Source organism: Rhinoraja longicauda, chromosome 6 (assembly GCF_053455715.1).
Source record: "Rhinoraja longicauda isolate Sanriku21f chromosome 6, sRhiLon1.1, whole genome shotgun sequence".
Taxonomy (NCBI): domain Eukaryota; kingdom Metazoa; phylum Chordata; class Chondrichthyes; order Rajiformes; family Arhynchobatidae; genus Rhinoraja; species Rhinoraja longicauda.
The window spans coordinates 69100712-69124720 of NC_135958.1; the positions used below are offsets into that span (position 1 = coordinate 69100712).

Genomic DNA, 24009 nt, shown 5'->3' on the forward strand with positions numbered 1-24009 from the left:
CTTCAGTCTTCTCAGGAAAAAGAGCCGCTGGTGGGCCTTCTTTGTTATTGTGTCCGTGTGCAGTGTCCAGGAAAGGTCCTCAGTGATGTGCACACCGAGGAACTTAAAGCTGCTGACCCTTTCAACCTCAGCATCACCGATGTGGATGGGGAGGTGTCCACTCCCCTGCTGTCTCCTGTAGTCCACCATCATCTCTTTAGTTTTGCTGACATTGAGAGAGAGGTTATTTTCCTGGCACCAGCTGTTTAGTGCCTTTACCTCCTCTCTGTTGCCGTCTCATTGTTGTCCGTGATGAGGCCCAAGATGGTCGTGTCGTCAGCAAACTTTAGGATGCTGTTTGAGCTGTGCTTAGCAGTACAGTCTTGCATGAACAGGGAGTACAGGAGAGGACTGAGCACACAGCCCTGTGGTGTGCCTGTGTTGAGGATCAGTGAGGAAGAGGTGTGGCTGCCAATTCTCACCACCTGGGGCCTGCCCGTCAGGAAATCGAATATCCATCCGCAGATGGAGGTCTCCAGTCCAAAATCACTCTCCTGACCGTGGGAACACAAGATTCCACTCTCCCTCATTATTCTGCCATTTTGCTGACCAGATGATTCAATTTATCTTTATTTGCCATGTTGTAACTTGTAATCTTCAATGTAAAAAAAAAAACAGTTTTGCAATCTCTCTTTATAGTTACACTAAGCTCTCCCATCTCTATCTCCCGTAAGCCTAGAAACAAAGTACGGCAGATACAAAAAAGAACACAAAGTGCTGGAGTGAAGTCGAGACCCTTGTCTGAAGGGTCTTGACCCAAAATGTCACCAGTCCACGTTCTCCAGAGATGCTGCCTGACCTGCTGAGTTACTTCAGCACTTTGTGTCCTTCCGCTAAGCATATATTGGTATTAAATCGTTGTTTTATAGATTCTCATTTGAAGAATACTCATCTACACTGATGATTCAGCCATGAAATCTTCTAATAAAGCAGTGGTTAGGAGGATTAAATTCAGTTATTTATATTATCAAGAACGTCACAACTGTGTCGCAAGGACAATACAAGGACGTACCAACTGAGACAACACAGATCCAGTGGCGGGTGCAGTGGGCATGAGTGCCTGAGCAGCCAAGTAATTGTAGCAGTGAGGAGTGATACAGTGTGATCCTGTAAGGATGCAAAGTGCCGGAGTAACTCAGCGGGTCAGGCAGCATCTCTGGAATACATGGACCGGTGATATTTTGGGCCAGGACGTCCGAAGAATATTCCAGAGATGGAACACATGGATAGGTCTGAAGAAGGATCCTAACCCGAAAGAAACATCACCTCTCCGTGTTCTCCAGAGATGCTGCCCGACCCGCTGAGTAACTCCAGCACTTTGTATCTTTAGACTTTAGAGATACAGAGTGGAAACAGGCCTCTTTGGCTGAACCGCGATCAGCCCCGTACTCTAAGACTATCCTACACATGAGGGACAATTTACAGTTTTTACCGAAGCCAACTAACCTACAAACCTGGGCGTTCTTGGAGCGTGGGAGGAAACCAGAGCGCCCTGAGAGAACCCGCATGGTCACAGGGAGAATGTGCAAACTCCGTACAGACAGCACCCATAGTCAGGCTCGAACCCCTGAAAGGCAGCAACTCTATTGCTGTGCCACTGTCCTATGTAAATCAGCATCTGCAGTTCCGTGTTTCTACTGTGTGATCCTGTATCTGTGGGGAATAGGAGGAAGGATGGTTATGGAAGTTCATTATTCTTTAATTGCATACATAGAACATTATATTTGGGTATAAATATCTAACCACCAATGATTTGGAATATCAGTTCTCATTTGGTTATGTATACTAAACATACAATAGCATTGCACATTATCCACTTCTGAAGTTCAGATTGAAGGTCATTAAAACTCTATGCTTAAAGTAGAATAGGCCTGTGCTATGGTGCATGTTTAATGCAGTGATGATAGGCAAACTCGACTATGTTCTGTGCAAAAAGGCCAGCAAATTGTTCGACAGAAATGGCGAGTTGTTGATTATAAAGTGGAAGGAGAATTACTGGGGGAAAAAACCCCAGCCTATTTTGGTTTAGTTTAGTTTAGAGATACAGCGCGGAAACAGGCACTTCGGCCCACCGAGTCCACGCCGACCAGCGATCACCCCGTACACTAGCACTATCCTGCACAGAAGGGACTATTTACAATTGTACCAAAGCCAATTAACCTACAAACCTGTACGTCTTTGGAGTGTGGGAGGAAACTAGAGTTCCCGGAGATAACCCACGTGGTCACAGGGAGAACGTACAAACTCTGTACAGACAGCACCCATAGTCAGGATCGAACCGAGCCTGACAGTAAGGCAGCAACTCTACCGCTGCGCCACTGTGCCACCCTTTCTATTTTATCTTCCATGCTTCAGACCCCACCCAACATTGAAGATGTTGCTTCTCGCCACGTTTTTGATCGTGAGATATCAGGGCCACAGCTAACGGACTCCCACACACCACTGAGTCCCAATTTGAATCAGCCTCGTCTTTTGATCAAATCTTTTTATTGAAAGGAGAAAGTGGGAACTGCGAACACGTTTCACGTGCCAACTGACAATGTCACAGGCAGAGCTAATTTGCTTTTTGAGCATTTTCTCTTTCTTTTCATCTCACAATTTCCACCCTGGCCAATAAAAGAATAAATTAAGAATGAATAGCTTTGAAACCAGTAAAATGGGGAGAGGGTGGGAGAGGATGAGACATTTTTCCTCAGTTAATGTAATGATAGAGGGAGTTTGGATGCCTGGAAGCGTTGTGGTAATGCACTCAGACTTGGACTATCTGGGTTAACTACTACTATTGTAGGTGCAGCCTGAGAAAAGGAATGTGTTTTAGTTTAGTTCAGTGTAGTTTGGTTTAGAGATACAGCGCAGAAACAAACCCTTCGGCCCACCGAGTCCGCGCCGACCAGCGATCCCCGCACACTACAATATTCTGCACACTAGGGAAAATTTACATTAAAAAAAAACCGAAGCCGAATAAACCTGTACGTCTTGGAAGTGTGGGAGGAAACCGGAGCACCCGGAGAAAAGCCACACGGTCACGAGGAGGAAAGTACAAACTCCATACAGACAGCACCCGTAGTCGGGATCGAACTTGGGTCTCTGGCGCTGGGGGGAAGGCAGCAACTCTACCGCTGCGCCACCGTGCCATTTTATTTTATGCTGTCACAGTTGAATCATGTCATCCGCCATATGCAACGGGGATAGTGGTAATTTTGAAAGAATTGTGTTGTTATCCATGGAATAATTCTTGGTAAGAAATACCTTGGCTTTGTTTCCAGCATGTTGTGACTCAACAGTTTGTGGACGCTTTAGTTTTGGAGACCTATTTGTAAAACACGGTAATTATATGATTTACTAAATGGAAAACAAAAAGTAGATATGTTCCAAGAAACTTGATGCGAACCTATTTCAGTGTGTCTGACAGAACTTGTTCGACAATCAAATCTCTCACCGCACGAGCTGGAAGCAGACTGTTGTAGAGAAGTGAGCAGAATAGTTACTGGGTGAATGTTGGTTCGGTTGTTATCAATATCAACAGAACAAGTATAATGCAAGATAAGATTAGACGGGACGGGCACAAGAATTGCTGTTGTACTTTGGATCATTGAAGCAGCATTTGTGCGTGCTGTTTTTAGACTCAGTATTGCTCATATTGCAGTTAGAGCAGCGATTTTTAAAAATAAATTGATCTTACAATTCTGCAGCATTTATGTGAGATAATACTACACCAGGTTGTTACTAAGCTGCATGCAAATTGTACGGAAAGATAATCCAGTTTGCTGTTAGCCACTCCCTATAATTTGTAGGGCCTTTCATCAGAATTTTCTAATCGGAGGGGTATGCTATAAGTGGGAAGGGATGCCCTTTATTGCAAACAGGTTTGACAATTCTTCAGAACGGCCATTAAACATAGGGTTAACAAGCTAATTTTTTTGTTGACTTTCAATATCCGAAGATTTTCAATTGCACGCTACTGCAAAGTTATTTTCTGTGCCAATATATGACATAGGTTCACTTAATCCCTGACACAAAACATAAACTGCTGAAAATACTCAGCAGGTACATGAACTTTGTTTCTGGATATTATAATAATAATGTGGAGAATATTGTGTTTTTACACTCTTTTATATACACATACACAGAAACAAACATAGGCACACAGCCACACACACACACACACACACACACACACACACACACACACACACACACACACACACACACACACACACACACACACACACACACACACACACACATTGACACAGCCACACACACATAGAGACAGAAACACTCATAGACACGGACACACACATACACACGCACAGAAAAACATATACACAGACAGACACACATATAAATAAGTGGGACACAAAAGGCTAGAGTAAATCAACGGGTCAGGCAAAATCTCAGGAGAAAAGGAATAGGTGATGTTTCGGGTCAGAACCCTTCTTCAGACCCTGAAATGTCAACTTTTTCTTTTTCTCTGTATTCTTATTCTTATACTTTTTTCTCCAGAGATGCTGCCTGATACGCTGAGTTATTCCAGCATTTTATGTCTATCGTCGGTGTGAAGCAGCATCTGCAGTTCCTTCCTACACACACGCAAATACACACACACATATCTACACGCACACAGATGCTGATGCACATGCACACACATGCATACACACACATATATATACACACACACACAGATGCTCACGCACATGTACACACACATACAGACGCACACATGCATCCACGTACACAGACACACACAAGCGCACACATGCACACGACTCACCGTTAATTGCCTTGATGTACCGAGTGATATTTTCACACTTGTGCGTCGTTATTCATCTGAGCTAGAATTATTTTGACCTCTAAGGGTTAATCTTTGCCTTCCGTAAATCAAAATTCTTGTCTCCTATTCAGGACATGTGCGTTAATCTGCCTGAACTGTAAATGAGTTCCCCTGCACAGCTGCACTGGTGCTTATTTTGTCACTCCTTGAAAGAGCTCCAGTGTTCTGACATTGTGAGGGTCAAGGCTCCAGGGACAGCTGTTACTATTAAAACATTTTTTTTTTTTGATACAGGCTTGTTCCCTCTCGCACTCTCCCTGTTTGACTATAGAAGTCATTGTTCTCTGGTGTGTTAGTGGCTGCCAGTAGGCACTAGAACATGCTCTTGGCAGGCTCCTGCACACTCGTGTATCCCTCCTCACTCTTAAAGCTGCACTCCTCTCTCATGGGAAAGGAAACCTTAAAATGGCAAATGTTCTAATTATAGGTTATTATTCTCTTTTTAGTCGCCATAGATCAATAGTGAAGTCCCTGAATCAGAATGTACCAGTTTTATTATGATATTCAAGCCAGCCTTAATATGTGGAAGATAGACACAAAGTGCTGGAGTAACTCAGTGGGTCAGGCAGCATCTTTAGTTTAGTTTACAGATAGAGCATGGAAACAGGCTCTTCGGCCCACCGAGTCCGTGTTGACCAGCGATCCCCGCACTCTTAACACTATCCTACACACACGAGGGACAATTTACAATTTTACCCTGTACGCTTTTGCAGTGTGGGACAAAACTGGAGTATCCGGAGAAAACCCACGCAGGTCATGGGGAGAACATACAAACATCATAGAGACAGCACCCGCAGTCAGGATCGAACCCGGGTCTCTGGCGCTGTAAGTCAGCAACTCTACTGCTGCACTACCGTGCCACCCACGTCCTCTCTGGATGGGTGACGTTTCGGGTTAGGACCCTTCTTCATGTCTTTTTCATCCTTTTTCACCAGAGATGCTGCCTGAGTTACTCCAGCACTTTGTGTCTATCTTTGGCATATACTCGCATCTGCAGTTCCTTTCTACACAAGCCTAATATGTGGCTCCTTGTTTGATCTGAAGCAATAAAATGGATTAAAAATGAATATTCAACTTAGGATAAGGTTTGCTACTTCTTGAATTATTGGATCATAATTATTGAATTATTTAGGATTATTGATAAAACTTTCCACACTGCTATCTCCATCCCTGTAATTGAATCTTTAATTACATACAGAGGGTGGTGGGTGTGTGGAACGAGCTGCCAGAGGTGGTAGTTCAAACAGGTACCACAACAACATTTAAAAGACATTTGGACAGGTGCATTGAAAGGAAATGTTTAGAGGGATATGGACCAACCCACGGGCAGGTGGGACGAGTGTAGATGGGATATCTTGGTCAGCATGGGCTAGTTGGGCCGAATGGCCTGTTTCCATGCCGTGTGACTCTACTGTATGACTCCACATAATGGCCTGTTGCGAAAATTTATTTGGCCATCATTGCTTCATTTGGGATGTAAGTGTACACATCCATGCAATCACATTCCTCTCTTGGCTTGCCCAGACTGTGGTCAAAGGCAGAGTAACCATAGTAATCACATAGTAATACAGTATCTCATGTGTCCCTCTCCCCGACTCTCAGTCTGCAGAAGGGTCTCGACCCGAAACGTCACCTGTTCTTTCTCTTTTATTCATATATTGTTATATGGTTCTTTCCATAATTTTATTTCTTGGTTTCAGCAGCACTTGATTTAAAAAATATATATTTTGCTCAAATTTGACGTAAGCATCGTTGTTTTCAGTTTCCCTTTGTAATAATATTCCTTTGCTATTTGTGTAAAAAGTCCATTCCTGGTAAGGGAGTTATTTTGAAGAAGGGTCTCGACCTGAAACGTCACCTATTCCTTCTCTCCGGAGATGCTGTGCGACCTGCTGAGTTACTCCAGCCTTTTGTGTCTTATCTTTGGTTTCAACCAGCATCTGCAGTTCCTACATACACAAAGTAATGGAAAAGTCCAAAGTAATGGAAAAGGATTTTATTCTTAACTTTTTTGTTTTTGTAAAAGGAAGAAAGAAACTTCCCTGTCATCAAGCAAAATAAATGAAGTCCTGTTATTTTGCCAAGAGTCCTCCCACTTAAATCCTGCAATGTTGTCAAGAGTCGGCATTGGCAGTCGAAGTGGGTGGATGAGGACAGTGCATCAATCAGCAGGCTGTCCGAATGCACATTATTCTCCTGCAGGCTAAACGACCACCTGACTTAGATCTTTTAACAATGTGCAGTCTGGTGCTGAAAGTTCTGAGCCTCCGATAGGGGAATGGGTTTCAACATCAAACATAAAGTGCTGGGATTGAATAATGTGGTTTCCAAAACATAACAAACACCAGAATTGTTTGTCTCTTTCTAATTAACATCCATTTACAAATTAAATCCCTTGTGGAGTCAAGAGTCAAGAGTGCTTAATGGTCATACGCAGCGGGTCGTGGACAAAGAATTCTTATTGTTGCATCTTTACAGGTACATAAAAATGCACCAACACAACAAATAATTAGACAAGAAGTTACTCGCTCTCCTAGGTAAACAAGACCATGATAGTGCAAGCCAAGTAAGTCATAGCGTCACAGAGTGATACAGCGTGGAAACAGGCACTTCAACACAACTTGCCCACACTGGCCAACATGTCCCAGCTACACTAGTCCCACCTGCCTGCGTTTGGCCCATATCCCTCCAAACCTGCCCTATTCATGTAAACCTTCCTAGTGCAGTCCATAATCTTTCGTTGTTGAGGTAGGTCTGTGGTTAGGGTTGTACAGGGTGACGGATGAGGAGAAGAAGCTGCTCTTGCATCTGGAGGTAATAGTTCTCAGGCTCCTGTGCCATCTTCCCGCAGGTAGCAGCGAGACGAGAACATGGGCAAGGTGATATGGGTCTTTGTTGAAATTAACTGCCTTCATGAGGCATCACTTCATTCTGCACCATATAGATCTTGTCAGTGGTGAAGGGGTTTAGTTTAGTTTAGTTTAGAGATACAACGCGGAAACAATCCTTTCGGCTCACCAAGTCAACGCCGACCAGCGATCCCCGCACATTAACACTATCCTACACACACCAGGGACATTTTACATATACACCAAGCCAATTAACCTACATACCTGTATGTCTTTGGAGTGTGGGAGGAAACCAAAGATCTCAGAGAAAACCCACGCGGTCATTGGGAGAACGTACAAACTGTGTACAGACAGCACCCGTAGTCGGGATTGAATCTGGGTCTCCGGCCTACAAGTGCTGTAAGGCAGCAACTCTACCGCTGCGCCAATGTGCCGCCCTATCAGGGTCAGTCCCTGTGAATAATATGTCAAGAGTCAAGAGTCAGGTGTAGGAAGGAACTGCAGATGCTGGTTTACAACGAAGATAGACACCAAATGCCGGAGTAACTCAGCGGGACAGGCAGCATCTCTGGAGAGAAGGAATGGGTGACGTTTCGGGTCGAGACTCTTCTCTCTCAGTCTGAGGAAGGGTCTCGACCCAAAACGTCACCTATTCCTTCTCTCCTGAGATGCTGCCTGTCCCACTGAGTTACTTCAGCATTGTGTGTTTTATTGTCATATGTCCTGAAACAGAACAATGAAATCCTTACTTGCAACAGCACAACAGATATGTAAACACGGTGCTGAGCAGAAACGGTAATAAACAACTAAAGAAGTTCAATCTATAAAAACAAAAGAACCAATATATTGCAAAGACAATAAGTGCCATGTGACAGCGGTTATTTAAAAATTCAGGGCTGGTATTCTTCCAGAGAAGGGTGTACAGGTATCCGATCCACAAGCATAATTTTCACAGATAACGCTAAAAACTTCATGTGTAGGAAGGAACTGGAGATGCTGGTTTAAACCGAAGATAGACACAAAAAGCTGGAGTAGCTCAGCGGGTCAGACTACATCTCTGGAGAAAAGGGATAGGTACTTCAATGTGCTTACAATATAAGTTTGGAAATAAGATTTAATATAACAACTAATTGGCACCCGGAGATGGAATTGTTAACTTTGAGCGGTGACGGCAAAGCACAGATGTTTAATGTCCATCCATCGGAATGGGAGTGACTTTTTGGAGGGGAAAAGGCAACACTGAGTGGGAGTCATTCATTGCACAGGAATTTACAGACTAGTTAAACTTTTAACAGCTCTAATTAAAGAAGACAGTTTTAATACCGCAACTGCAGCTTAACCCTTTCAGCCCGTGGATTTATCTTCTCGATGACGTTTGCCGTTGCCTCAGTCGTTGCTCCTTTCTTTTACATCGCTGTTCACCTCCTTTAGTGATGGTAATGCCATTGTTTTGACCACAGATGAAATGAGAAGGAAGGTCGGCTGTTCCGCATTCACTGAGTGTAAACGAATCAACATTATTATCATTTTCTTATCGATCACATTTACTAAAAGAAAGTTATATGTGAAATTGGAAATGTGTGCAACATTATGAATGGATTTTTTGGCTGCTCGTAAATTCATCATCAGTTTAGTTTAGTTCAGAGAAACAGCGTGGAAACAGGCCCTTCAGCCCATCGAGTCTGCACCGACCAGCGATCCACGCACATTCACACTATCCTACACTAGGGACACTTTTTGCATTTATACCAAGCCAATTAACCTACAAACCTGTACATTTTTGGAGCGTTGGAAGAAACCGAAACCTTTGGGCCATCGAGTACGCGCCGACCAGCGATCACCCCGTACACTAGCACTATCCCACACACGAGGGACAATTTACAATTTTATCAAAGCTAATGAACCTACAAACCTAGACGTCTTTGGAGTGTGAGAGGAAATCAGCGAAAACCCACAAGGTCAAACGTGCAAACTCCATACAGACAGCACCCGCAGCCAGGATCAAACCCGGGTCTCTGGCGCTATAAGGCAGCAACTCTACCATTATGCTGCTTTATTCTAATCGCGTCTACTCTGAGGTGCCATGGTCTGTGCATAGCCTATGCCGCTGGGAACTGCTGACATAATCCACGCACACACTGTCTCGGCTCCAGTCCCTGATCAGACCTGCCGTGGCCCTGTGGACCAGCCGGTCGACTCTGCACATCTTGCGTGTTGGCAGATGCTGGCTGACTCGTTCAAATAATTTCTCCACTCCCCGAGTCTGTGACACTCCCCACCGTACAAATGCCAGCTATTCCCAGATCTGGTTGTATAGAAAACTGTCCTTTTAATTTCAAACTGATTTCTGCTAGCAATGTACTATGGAACGGGTATTCTGAAGTCTGGTGACACAAGGAACCGCAGATGCTGGTTTACAAAAAAGGGCGCAAAGTGCTGGAGTAACTCAGCGGGTCAGGCAGTGTCTCTGGAGAATATGGATATTCCCGTTCTCCACAGATGCTGACAGACCCGCTGAGTTACTCCAGCACTTTGTGTCTTTTTCCAAAGACTGGTTCTCGTTTGAAGCAATGCCTCCAATTTAATTCTATGACTCCTGAATAATCCACAACAATCGACTGGATTCAATAAAGAGATAGTCGGAATGTTGGTAGCAGATAGGTGCATGCTGCACAATGACAAAAATTATAATGTTTGCTTAAAATTGAATTTTTACTGTGTTTTGGTGGTTCTGCTTATATTACACACAGGTTTAAAATGGTGCTGGTTCTTTAATGAATTGATTCATTTCCCCATGCATGTGCAGCTATTTCATGTGAAAAATAGGTAGCTTAAGGCGCAAATGTCAGGGATTAATACAGATTAAGTCGTGTTTATCAGGGCCCCAGTGTCTGTGCCGAAAAGTATGAATGTTCAAGTATCAGACGTTGAAATTGTGCTGGAGCATACCGTGATGGGGAAAATGCCCCAAGATGCTGCAGTCACAGGGGTGGTTGATGTATCTGTGACAATTTTCAATGTCCCTTTGTGCCCACATCATTTCACGGGAATTCTGAGAGTTAGTCCGAGGTCACAGAGTTACACAGCATGGAAACAGGCCCTTGGGTCGAACTTGCCCACTCCGACCAACATGCCCCATCTACACTCGTCCCACCTGCCTGCGTTTGGCCCACATCCCTCTAAACCTGTGTAGAAAAGAACTGCAGATGCTGGTTTAAATCGAAGGTAGACACAAAATGCTGGAGTAACTCAGCGGGACGGGCAGCATCTCTGGAGAGAAGGAATGGGTTCTGCAGAAGGGTCTCAACCCGAAACCCATTCCTTCTCTCCAGAGATGCTGCCTGCCCCGCTGAGTTACTCCAGCATTTTGTGTCTTTCCTCTAAACCTGTCCTATCCATGTACCTGTCCAAATGTTTCTGAAACGTTCCGATGCTCCCTGCCTCAACTGCCTCCTCCGGCATCTCGTTCCATACACCCAGCACTCTTTGCGTAAAAAAAGTTACCCCTCGGGATCCTATGAAATCTTTCCCCCCCCCTCACCCAAAACCCATATCCTTTGGTGCAGGTGATTAGGTATTTGAGATTATCAGAGAATACACAGATACAAATAGCTTGAAGGGATCAGGTCTTTTGTGGCTCACTTTCAACAGTTGAACACTGTTGTATGAGTGGATGCTTTTTGCTGTACCTGGTATGTCAGTGAAATAATATATTTTGTAATTACCTTGTCAAGGTATTGTCCTCTTAAGTACTGTACCTACCGAACATTCAAGAGACCTGTCCAATAGCTCATTGATTAAGCGTATTATTTTGTACTTCAGCGTCCTGAGGTGCAGATGATTGCACAGCAACAAGCGTGAGGCTGAAGAACAGGAACAAAGGTTCTCTGTTCGAATGCTGCCTCTTAGTACAAGCACTTGAATATCAGGCAGGTGAAGGTACACAGGTTTATGGCAGAGCAGCCTCTGGTCATACCAGGGCTTATTGATTTATTCTAGGCGTGAGAGTTTAGAGATACAGGGCCTTCGGCCCACCGAAGTCTGCGCCGACCAGCGATCCCCACACACCAACACTATCCTACACACTCGGGACAATTTACAATTTACAGAAGCCAAATAACCTACGAACTGTACGTCTTTGGAGTATGGGAGGAAACCGGTGCTCCCGGAGAAAGCCCACCTGATCACAGGGAGAACGTACAAACTCCATACAGACAGCACCCTGGTCAGGAACGAACCCGGGTTTGCCGCACTGTAAGGCAGCAACTCTACCTCTGCGCCACCGTGTCGCATGTGATTATGGCTACCAAGGAATCACAAAATGCTGGAGTAACTCAGCAGGTCAGGCAGCATCTAGGAGAGAAGGAATGGGTTCCTAGCTGTCAAGGAAAATATCTGAAACATCAACATGACTGTAAATCCACAAAAGGCAGAAGCACTTTTCCAGCCTTCAAGTCTATATCTACCCATTTACATGAAAACCATACATTAGACCTTGCCTATGTTTATCACCACCATTTATGTCATTTTTATAAGTAATATTTTCAGTCAGTCGCTTCAAGTTCACATTCAGTTGATTATTTAGGCACTGATTAAAGATGCCAGGTTATACTAGAGGTCACTTTCTTTAAATTAAAAAAATGTTATCATTTAAAGTTAGACCAAGCATTGGACACCTATTGAAGATTTGCGCAGCAACGAGATAGAATGTAACCAGTGTTACGGACCTCAAAACTACCCATACATGACAGCGAAAGAGTTAAAAAGAGACTCATTACTGCTGCATAAACATGTTTCTTTTTAATCTTGGAGAGTAGTAGTCTAGAACAACTGTGAAAACAAGGCAGAAGGCTGTAAATTTGGAATCAATCCAGCTGAAAATGAATCCCCAAAGATGGTGTTTGTACAAATTAACAAGAGCATGAGTTAAGGTGAAGACTGTGCAAATAGCCCACTGAACCATGTAAATAGTTACTGTGATTGCATATCTTAATAAGCTTTGGCAAACAACATTTGTGATGGTATTTTTTAAAAGGGCAACAAAGCTTGAATCGGAACTATGTGTGGGCTGAAGAATCTTTTCAGCACCATAAATCATTTATGTTCTCTCCAGAGAACTAATGTTGCTGGGGCTTGAGGTTCATCGTTGGGCCCAGCATTTTGAACAGCACATTTCTCCCAATGATGATGCAGCAGGAAATTCCAAATGCAACTGCAGTGCCCTCCATAATGTTTAGGACAAAGAGCCATCTTTTATTTATTTGCCGCCGTACTCCACAATTTGAGATTTGTAATAGGAAAAATATCACAATGTTTGGGCCGCAGCAATGTCATTGTCACCTGAGCAATTACAAACGCCTGTGAAGCCATGTGTCCCAAACATTATGGTGTCCTGAAGTGGGGGGACTCTGTACAAACACTGCTGTAATTTCTACATGGTGAAACCAAAATGTACAAAAAAGGCCCTTTATTAAAATCTGACAAACCACATGTGATTTTTTTTCTCTATTACAAATCTCAAATTGTGGAGTCCAGAGGCAAATAAGTAAATGATGGCTCTTTGTCCGAAACATTATGGAGGGCACTGTACTTACTGCGGTGGACAGGAAACTTCGTTTCAACAATTTCCTCAGATGTTAATATATTTTATTTGCACAGTCATTTGTGAAACCGAATTGGGGAATTTGATTCCTATCCAACCCTTTCCCGGTAAGGAGAATGCCCATAAATGGCAACTACTTCTCCAGGGTGACCTCTTTGGAAGAAGCCATCCAAATAATAATTTTCAGAAGCCTTTGCGAATTTCAAGGAATTGGAAATAACTTGCTTATAGATAGGGTTTCAGCTTAAACTTTTTATTTTCTGGGGATTGCAATGACATAAATGGACATTAATTCTACTTGGGTATCGAAAAGTAAGCATGTACCTGATGTTCATTGTAAGAGGTTAAAAAGGAAATGATGGGAAGATTCATTAAAAGTAAAGCAACACTGAGTAGTACAACTGTGTAGTTGCTGAACTATTGTCTATCTACCTCATTGGTGACCCTTGGACTATCCTTGATTGGACTTTGCTGGCTTTACCTTGCACTAAACGATTGGACTTTGCTGGCTTTACCTTGCACTAAACGATTGGACTTTGCTGGCTTTACGTTGCACTAAACGTTATTCCCTTTTCATGTATCTAGACACAGCAAATGGCTCGATTGTAATCATGTATTTGTCTTTCTGCTGACTGGATAGCACGTAACAATTGCTTTTCACTGTACCTCGGTACACGTGACAATAAATTAATGTGAACTTCAGGCAAAACAGCAAAGTAATAGAGATTAATGGCCGAATGGCCTACTCCTGCACCTATTGTCTATTGTCTATTAAAAATTAGGTCGCCATTAGGACTAATTAGATTGAAGTCATGAACCTTAGAAAGCTTTCCTTTACGGATAGTTTAGTCTAGTTTAGTTTAGAGATTCAGCGCAAAAACAGGCCCTTCGACCCACTGAGTACGCCGACCAGCAATCTCCACATATTAACACTATCCTACCACACTAAGGGCAATTTACAATTTTACCAATCTAATTAACCTACAAACTTGTACGTCTCTGGAGTGTGGGGGGAAACCGGGGCACCTGGAGAAAACACACATGGATCATTGGAAGAACGTACAAACTCCATACAAACAAGCACCCATAGTCAGGATCGAACCCGGGTCTCTGGCACTGTAGAGCAGCAACTCTACTGCTGCGCCATCATGCCGCCCATTGGCACTGGCTATAACTGTTCAGGAGAGATACCAAAGGAAGGAAAGGGGTAGCCTTTGACTGGCACAGGTCCAATTGATAGGAAAAATTAAAGTTTAATCTCTAATTAAGATTAAAGTCGGATCGTCCGAGTGTCTCCAATTAGGTAGATGGCAGGTCAGGCTCTCTAGTTGGTGATAGGATGGTTCAGTTGCCTGATAACAGCTGGGATGAAAATGTCCCTGAATCTGGAAGTGTGCGCTTTCACACTTCTGTACCTGTTGCCTGGTGGGAGAGGGGAGAGGAAGGAGTGACCGGGGTGAGACTTGTCCTTTATTATGCTGGTGGGCCTTGCCGAGGCAGTGTGGTGTAGATGGAGTCAATGGCAGGGAGGTTGGTTTGCATGATTGGTCTGGGCTACATCCACAATTCTCTGCAATTCCTTGCGGTCTTGGATGGAGCTGGATGGATGCATACCGATAAAATGCTATCTGCAGCACACCTGTAGAGGTTGGTGAGAGTTGACGGAGACATTGTTGTTTCCGATGTTAGCTTGCAAAGCACACTGAAGGCCATATGTAGTTTGTGTCCTGCACAGAAACGTAATAGAATTTCAAGGCCAATATCCCTCAGTTTGATGACAAGTGAACATGGTTTGCACGAGGGATCCCTTTTCTCCATTGTTTCGCATTATAATTCCATTGTCAAGGAATTGAAAACCAAAACTATGGAGAAAAAAGAGAATGAATTAGATTTTACTTTTGTTTCCTTTTCTCCCCCTCTGTCCTCATTTATCTCCTTCTTATATGTCCTCCAGACCTAAGATCAACTTGTCACAAGCCATCACTGCCCTCTCTCCACTTGTACCACCATTTGCATTACCGCCCATTTCGGTCTGCACTCTCCAGTTCCCTTTGCCCTCTCTGACTCTCCATTTTCTCTTGCACCTTAAATCATGTCTTTTTCCTAACTATCCCTCCTTCTCATGAAAGATCATCAACCTTTCTAACTCTGTTTCTCTCCCCACGGAAGCTGTCTGACTTACTGGGTATTGCTTCTATTTCCTGCTTTTATTTCAGAATTAAGAAGTTTATGTTTTAGTTTTTCTCTTGTGGGTTACACCAGGTTGTCTGAGTGAACTCCTGGCATTGGTGCAGACACAATGGGTTGCTAGACTGCGTATATCTGTCTGTATTTACAGTGACCAGACACAAAGAGCTGGAGTAACTCAGCGGGTCAGGCAGCATCTCTGGAGAAAAGGAATAGGTGATGTTTCGGGTCGAGACCCTTCTTCAGACCTGAAAAGTCACCTATTCCTTTTCTCCAGAGATGCTGCCTGACCTGCTGAGTTTCTCCAGCTTTTTGTGTCTAGCTTCAGTTTAAACCAGCATCTGCAGTTCCTTCACGCACACTATGTATTTTCAGCGAGCTCACCAGCCATAGATAATAAGGGATTATAACGGACAGTGGATTTTGAATGCGTCTTTAATTATAATTTAATGTTAGTTATCATTGGAGGAAACAACTATGTGACCTTTTTGAAAAATCATCTTCAGTTAAACTGAAATTTAGGCATTCAAAATGATGGGCAATTTGCCAGATCGCTCTACAAGTTCAGTGGTTGGATTCACTGTACCAGTCATAAATAAAATGTAGGGGAACACTGAGATTGTATCTTTTGTTATTCTTTTTCATCGCCCACAGAAGCAGCAAAACCTCAGCGGTTTCTTTTTTTCCCCTGGTCTGTTTGCAATTACAAGCCTTTAGTGGAAAAATGTGCTTTATTGCTTAAACGATGATAAGTGAAGTGTTGTCGGGTAAGAAATATCGGCGCCCTGTGTTAAGCATCTGTGCAGCTCAACTCTAACCTTGGCTTTTCTTTAGTTCCAGGATATTCCAGATATTCAAGCAGTTTGGCCTCCACTTTCCTTCCCATGAGCCACCTAGATCACCATGGCAACGGCAACAGTGTACTCTACGGGCAACACAGGTTCTATGATTCACAAAAAGGCAAGTGAAGCGACTTCCAAAATGTCAATATTATTCCTTTACCATAATTTGATGCTTTCAATTTAATTGAAGTAACCTTAACCATAACAGTTGTTGCAACGTATTGATCTGACAGGAATAAAATGGATGACCACATAACTTCCAACCAGTCGGAGCCCAGTGTTGGCTTTGAACATTGCAGTTTGTTTCAAGCAGAAATAACGGGCACCCTGCTCACATCATGGTGGTTCGTCTATGCAAGTTCACCCTTATGGCATTCACAAATCGCCATGCAAAAATATGAGATTAATTGATGGATAGAACCTCTTCGGCCACCGAGTCCACACTGACCGTTGATCACCTGCTCACACTGGTTCGATGTTGTCCCACTTTCACATCCACTCCCGACACACGAGGGCCAATTACCTTACAAACCAGCTGTATGATACCCACGCGATCACAGGGAGAACATGCAAACTCTACGCGAGGTCAGGATCCAATCCAGGTCTCTAGTGGCGTGAGACAGTTGAGAGGGAAAGATAGATTAGCCATGATTGGACTTGATGGGCCGAATGGCCTAATTCTGCTCCTAGAACTTATGATCGTATGAACAGCAGCTCTACTAGCTGTGCCACTGTGCCATCCAGACTCAAAATAAAATTCACTCATACAGGAGAAAAGAATAACTGAATGCAAAGTAAACAACATCATTTGTCAATTTTTATTTTCAGTCATGACTGTGGGGCAATAAGATTTGGATGTGGAGTTACCGTTTCAATTGAGTTGACAGTCACAGCTGAGTCACACCTTCGCCTCTCCATTTCCAGTCTGATGACGTGTTGGCAGTGTGCCATGTCCTTCCTCTGCAAAGCCTTTCCCCTGATGTGCTACATTGCGGGGAGCCCCAGTAGTCATGATCAGCTCTTACACTGGCTCCTTAATGGCGTGTAATGGGGTGGGGCGGTGCAGAGGTAGAGTTGCTGCCTTACAGCGCCAGTTTGATCCTGACTATGGGTGCTGTCTGCACAAAATTTGTACATTCGCCCCAACACCACATGGGTTTTCTCTGGGTGCTTCCTCCCATACGCCAAAGATGTACTGGTTTGTAGGTTTATTGGCTTCTGTAAATTGTAAATTGTCCTTAGCGCGTAGGATAGTGTTAGTGTGAGGGGTGATCGCTGGTCGGCGTGGACTCGATGGGCCGAAGGGCCTGTTTCCACACTGTATCTCTAAAATCTAAAGTTAAATTTCTCAGCCTTGACTCCACGTTTACTAAGTCATCGTGCTTTAACCTATTACTCCCCGAACTCCTTCAACAGCACCTTTCTCCCATGATCCCCGATTGACTAATCCTTTATATTTCTGCTTCTCTATGCTCCTGTCTCACCCATGAGCCTTGTGCATCAGGGGAAATGCCTTCACATCTTCTCGGATTTTCAAAGGGGAGACTCGGCTGTGACACCCAAACCAAACGACGCACTGATGCCCTATCCAAATCTTACAGAGACACTAAAAATAAAAGTTTACAATATTTTGCTCTTTCTTTTGCATGAGCCGTGTCATCCCCCCGAGTTTAATGTTTGCCTCAGCCGTTACATAACGGCAGCAGTTCACTGTCACTGTCAATAAAATGGCTTAACATAACGAGAAAAACGTACCGTAGGAATGCAGAGGAAGGAACTGCAGATGCTGGTTTAAACTGAAGATAGACACAAAATGCTGGAGTAACTCAGCGGGTCAGGCAGCGTCTCTGGAGAAAAGGAATAGGTGAAGGTTTGGGTCAAGACCCTTCTTCAGACTGAGAGTCAGGGGAAAGGGAAGCGAGAGATATAGACGGTGATATAGAGAGATACCGAACCTAGCAGTGATATATATCACTCTTTATCACCATGTATATCTTTCGTTTCGACGGATGGTTCGACTGCCCCGATCGCGGGAGAATAAAGAGGAAGCAGATTGGACTTGTTTGCCTTCCATCACAGTGAGGAATGTGGAGAATCTGCTGTGGTGGATGTTTATGTTCACTTTTATGTAGTTGTGTGTCTTGTTGCTTTTTTTTCCCGTATGACTGTATGATTCGCATATCACTGCACCTTAATTGGTACATGTGACAATAAAAGACCGTTGAAACCTTTGATTGAATAGGAAAAGGGGGTTTGCGTTTCGGAAAATCACGATATGGATGGTTTTTGGGGAGAACAACCACTCAATAACATAGGGTTTGCTTGTTTACAACTGAAATATTGTTCCGGCATAGGCATGAAATGGGACCTAATGAACTCTTTCATTACACATTTTAACTTTTTTTCAAATGCAACCCACAAAACTTTGATTTTCTTAAAACAGTCGGACACGTTCCTTCCTAAGACACAAGGAACTGCAGATGCTGGTTTACCAAAAAAGGTACAAAGTGTTGGAGTAACACAATGGGTCCTATATTCCTTGAAGCGATACCCAATCAGTTTCCCTCCACTAACACTCTCCTCCACCTGATGGAACCTGTCCTCACTCATAACAACTCCTTTGATTTTCTCCCACTTTCATGGGCATTCGCATGGGCTCCAGCTATGACTACCTTCTTGTTGATCACATCGAACAATCCTTGCTCCACATGTAAATGGCACCTCCTCACAACTCTTTCTTCATTACATTGACAATTGCATCAGGGCTGCCTCCTGCACCCGAGCAGAATTTGTTGATTTTGTTAACTTGTTAACACTAACTTGCACCCTGCCCTCCAATTCACTTGGACTATCTCTGACACCTCTCTCCTGTGTCCATCACGGAGGCCAGACGATGAACTGACGTCTGCTAAAGACCCATCAACTTCCACAGTTATCTGGGCCACTCCTCTTTCCACCCTGCTTCTTGCACAGATACTATCTCCTACTCATGTATTGTCTTTCCACTGACTGGTTAGCACGCAGCAACAGCAGCTTTTCACTATACCTCGGTACATGTGACAATAAACTAAACTAAACTACTCTCAGTTTCTCCGTCGCAGCTAGTCCCAAGAGAGCGTTTCCATTCGAAGACATCCAAGATGTCATCTTTTCTTTTGTAAATGCCAAAACGTCACCTATCCATGTTATCCAGAGTTGCTGCCTGACCCGCTGAGTTACTCCAGTCCTTTGTGTCTAACCACATGGACCTGGGTCCGTGTGGTTGTCACCCAGAGGATGCAGCAGCTAATGTTAGATTGTTAATTCAAAGTTCGTATTTGCATTATAAAATATTAAATGTTCTTGTTATTCAATTGAGGCCATGTAAATGAACCGGCACTGAGGGCTTTTTGTGCAAATCGAATTCAAATGAACACATTATTCAAATAAAATGACTCCGTGGTAACAATAGACTATACCTACCGAGCCATTAGGGGAGTCAAAATGAATGAAGTCCCTGATCAGAATTGAACCCAGGCCATGGCACTGAAATGCCAGACCCTCTCCACGAGACTACGAGGAATGAATAACGTAAAGAGGACTCTGCGCGCACACACACACACACAGCAGAACAGAATTATTCATTGTGAGTATTGTCCATTTCTAGACAAGGAATGGTGCAGAACAAAGAGAGGCACAAATGCACAGCAGAAGACAGAGTGAAGTGGAGGGGAGGGGTGGAGGGTGGTGGAGGGAGGGGGTTGGGGGACAGAGATGGACTGCAAAGAGAGAAAGGGGAGAGGAGGCAGATGGAGCAAGAAAAGTCAGGAAGTAGGTCTTTTTAAAAAGACAAAATGGCAGTACAGTAAATAAAAGCACAAACATGTTGGTCCATGAGCTCGTGCTTGTTCTCAAATGGCCATGTGAGTAGAATAATGAAGCCATGGAATAATGGCAAGAGAAAGAAGCTTTTCAGCCCATCGTGCTTGTACCAGTCTTTTGGGAATCAGTTCCAAAGCCTCACCTGACTATTTGCCTAATTCCTTCATCAAAGATCCTCCTGCATTTGTTTCTACTACAACAGGCAGTGACGCACAGATCAAAAGGGCACGCTGCCTACAAACACAATTCCCATCTCAGGGATGCTTTGTCAACAACCATAGCCCACTGGTTGTTTCCCTCAGTGCACATTTGTACATTGTACATTTGGGCGTCTCGGCGGCTCAGCGGTAGAGTTGCTGCCTGACAGCGCCAGAGACCCAGGTTCGATCCTGACTACGGGTGCTGTCTGCACGGAGTTTGCACTTTCTCCTAGTGACCTGCGCAGGTTTTGTCCAGGTGCGCCGGTTTCCTCCCACACACCAAAGACGTACAGGTTTGTCGGCTAATCGGCTCGGTGAAATTGTAAATTGTCCCTAGTTTTTGTAGGATAACGTTAGTGTACGGGTTGATAGCTGTTCAGCACAGGCTCGGTGGGCCGAAGGGCCTGTTTCCGCACTGTATCTCCAAAGTAAACTAAACTAAACTAAACCTCAAAACAAATCTCCCCTCACTCCGTTAGGGGGTAAGCAGAAAAGCAGAGATTATTACTTCACAGTATCAAAACTCATGTTAATAGCAAGGACAAGTAAACTGTCTGTCCGACCACATGGAGGAATGGGTGACATTTCAGGTCGGGACCACTACTTCAGACTGAAGAAGGGTGACGACACAAAATGTCAGCCATTCCTTCTCTCCAGAGATGCTGCCTGTCCCGCTGAGTTACTCCAGCATTTTGTGTCTATCTTCGGTTTAAACCAGCATCTGCTGTTCCTTCCCGCCACATGGAGATATGGCCGACTCTCCTCTGACCTGAAGGTACTTGTTGTGTCCTTGGTTTGGCGAGACAGATCTGTTCCGGCAGCAGGTTAAACAGGCTTGCTTTGTGTGCAAGAGTAAAGCATTCTTGTGGTGTAGGATATCGCCCAGTGGATCCAGTTTACATATAAATATTCAAATCAATCTTCTCCCCTTAAGGACTAGAAGAATAAAAGCAGCAAAAGATAAAAGGCATTTTCATAAAGTCTGCTCCACAAAGGTCTTTGTGCCCTTTTATTATGGTGGTTGAATTAAATTAGGCCACGATTCTGTCACGACTTGTGATTGTACAGCACCATCAGCATGATAACTGGCTCAACCTGCATCTGCTGGAGCATAATCAAACAAAATTTGACAAAGAGCACAAATGGGCCTGTTGGGCAATCCAATGGCATAGCAGGTAAGACTTTTGCCGTGTGGCTCAAGGGTCCCAGGTTCAAATCTGACCATCAGTGCTATCCATGCACATTCTCGTTTAGAGATATAGCGTGAAAACAGGCCCTTCGGCCCACCTAGTCCACACCGACCAGCGATCCCCGCACATTAACACCATCCTACACACACTAGGGACAATTTTACACATTCATCAAGCCAATTAAAATAAAAACCCGTATGTCTTTGGAGTGTGTGAGGAAACCAAAGATCTCTGAGAAAACCCACACGGTCACGGAGAGAACGTACAAACTCTGCACAGACAGCACCCGCAGTCGGGATCGTACAAGCGCTGTATGGCAGCAACTCTACTGCTGCGCCATCGTGCCACCCAACTTCAAAGAGACTTTTGAAAGTCAGGATGAGAATTTTATGGAGAGACTTTTCCATTAGACAACAATTTGTCCCCTTGAAAAATCCCTAGTCCAAATCCCAGTCAAGGCTGCTTTATCTGATCTAGGTTGGGTGCTGGTTCCCCATGCCAATCTTGTTGAAGTTGGAGCGAGACTTGATATTAACAGGATTAGGAATGTGTGCGATGTTGGCCGTGATCAAACAGTCTATTTTAAGGGCAGATATTCTTCAAACATGGACCTGTGGTTGTCATGAGCATGTAGTGGGAAAAAGCAGGTGTGCAGCCAAATTATAATGAATAGATGATTATAGCCACCATGGACATTAATTTTCAGCGTCCCGATAGATCAGCGTCCCGATAGATCAGAACAGTTTCCATTGGTCTGCATTTGGAAATCAATTCTGAACTGCCAAATATTCTGCATTTGTATTTCAGAAAGTGGACAGCACAGTGGCACAGCTGGTAGCGCCACTGCCTCACAGTGCCAGGGACTCGGATCCTGACCTCCAGTGCTGTCTGTGCGGAGTTTGCACGTTTTTCCTGTGACTGCATGGGTTTCCTCCGGGTGCTCCGGTTTCCTCCCTCATCCCAAAGGCATGGGAAATTTACAGGTTAATTGGCCTCTGTAAATTGCATCTAGTGTGTAGGGAAATTGAGAAAGTGGGATTGCACAGAACTGGTGTGAACGGATGATCAATGATCGACGTGGACTCGATGGGTCGAAGGTTTCCATGCGGGATCTCAAAACTAGATGAGTCTAAGCTAAAAGGGCTCACTCTAGAATATCACCCATTTGAATGGGTATCTAGGCAAATGTTCTTAGAACAGCACAGGAACAGGCCCTCAGCCTGTGCTTTGCTGACCGTAATTCCAAGTTAAACTGCACATCAGCTTACACGTAGTCTATATTCATTCATTCCCTGTCCATTTATGTGTTTGTTAAAATGCCTCTTTTCTTGAGTTGTCTATTAGTCTAAAAGTTGGTGCCATCGAGGAAATAAGAGAAATGGTAATGATAATAGTGTACAAAATAAGTTTTTGTATACAGAATTATATATGTATATATGCATGTAGTGTGTGTATGTTATATATATATATATATATATATAGATTTATATACACACATATATATAAATATATAAAGTAGTCCTTCTGCAGTTGTATTGGGCCCTGTTGAGAACAAATCTGGAGTATTGTGTGTGTGCAGTTTTGGTCTCCTAATTTGAGGAAGGACATCCTTGGTATTGAGGCAGTGCAGCTGGAGGTTCATGAGGTTAATCCCTGGGATGGAGGGACTGTCATATGAGGAAAGATTGGGAAGACTGGGCTTGTATTCAATGGAGTTTAGAGGGATGAGAGGGGATCTTATAGAGAAGCATGGAATTATAAAAGGACTGTGCAGGCTAGGTGCAGGAAAAATGTTCCCAATGTTGGGGGAATCCGGAACCAGGGGCCACAGTCTTAGAATAAAGGGGAGGTAATTTAAAACTGAGGTGAGAAGAAACTTTTTCACTCAGAGAGTTGTGAATTTGTGGAATTCTCTGCCACAGAAGGCAGTGGAGGCCAAGTCACTGGATGAATTTAAATGAGAGTTAGATAGAGCTCCAGGGGCTAGTGGAATCAAGGGATATGGGGAGAAGGCATGCACGGGTTACTGATTGTGGATGATCAGCCATGATCATAATGAATGGTGGTGCTGGCTCGAAGGACCGAATGGCCTCCTCCTGCACCTATTTTCTGTATACTCTTATGCTGAACATTTCTCTTCTTTCCTTGATTTATTTATTTATATGTTTATTTACTTTATATAAATGTATTTATATAAAACATGTTATTTATTTATGTTTGTATGCATGCATAATACACGTATATATATGTGTGTGTGTGTGTGTATAAAAGTAAAGGAACCATTCATCATAAAATTGCATTAATGACCGAACAATCTGAGGTTTGAGTTGAACTTGGGGCAATGTGTGGTGCAAAAGAAGGTTGTCAGACACCCTGACATTGATGGTGACGAACTGTAACGAGGT

At 43.7% G+C, this 24009-nt stretch overlaps 1 protein-coding gene across 7 annotated transcripts in view; it reads left to right on the forward strand.

Moving 5' to 3' along the window:
• bahcc1b (BAH domain and coiled-coil containing 1b) overlaps positions 1-24009 on the forward strand; it is a 303723-nt gene that overhangs the window by 120877 nt on the left and 158837 nt on the right. For all 7 annotated transcript variants that reach the window (XM_078401266.1, XM_078401265.1, XM_078401267.1 and 4 more), the window contains one exon: positions 16346-16471. In XM_078401266.1, the coding sequence (XP_078257392.1) occupies positions 16346-16471 (126 nt within the window). The remainder of the gene's footprint in view (positions 1-16345; positions 16472-24009) is intronic.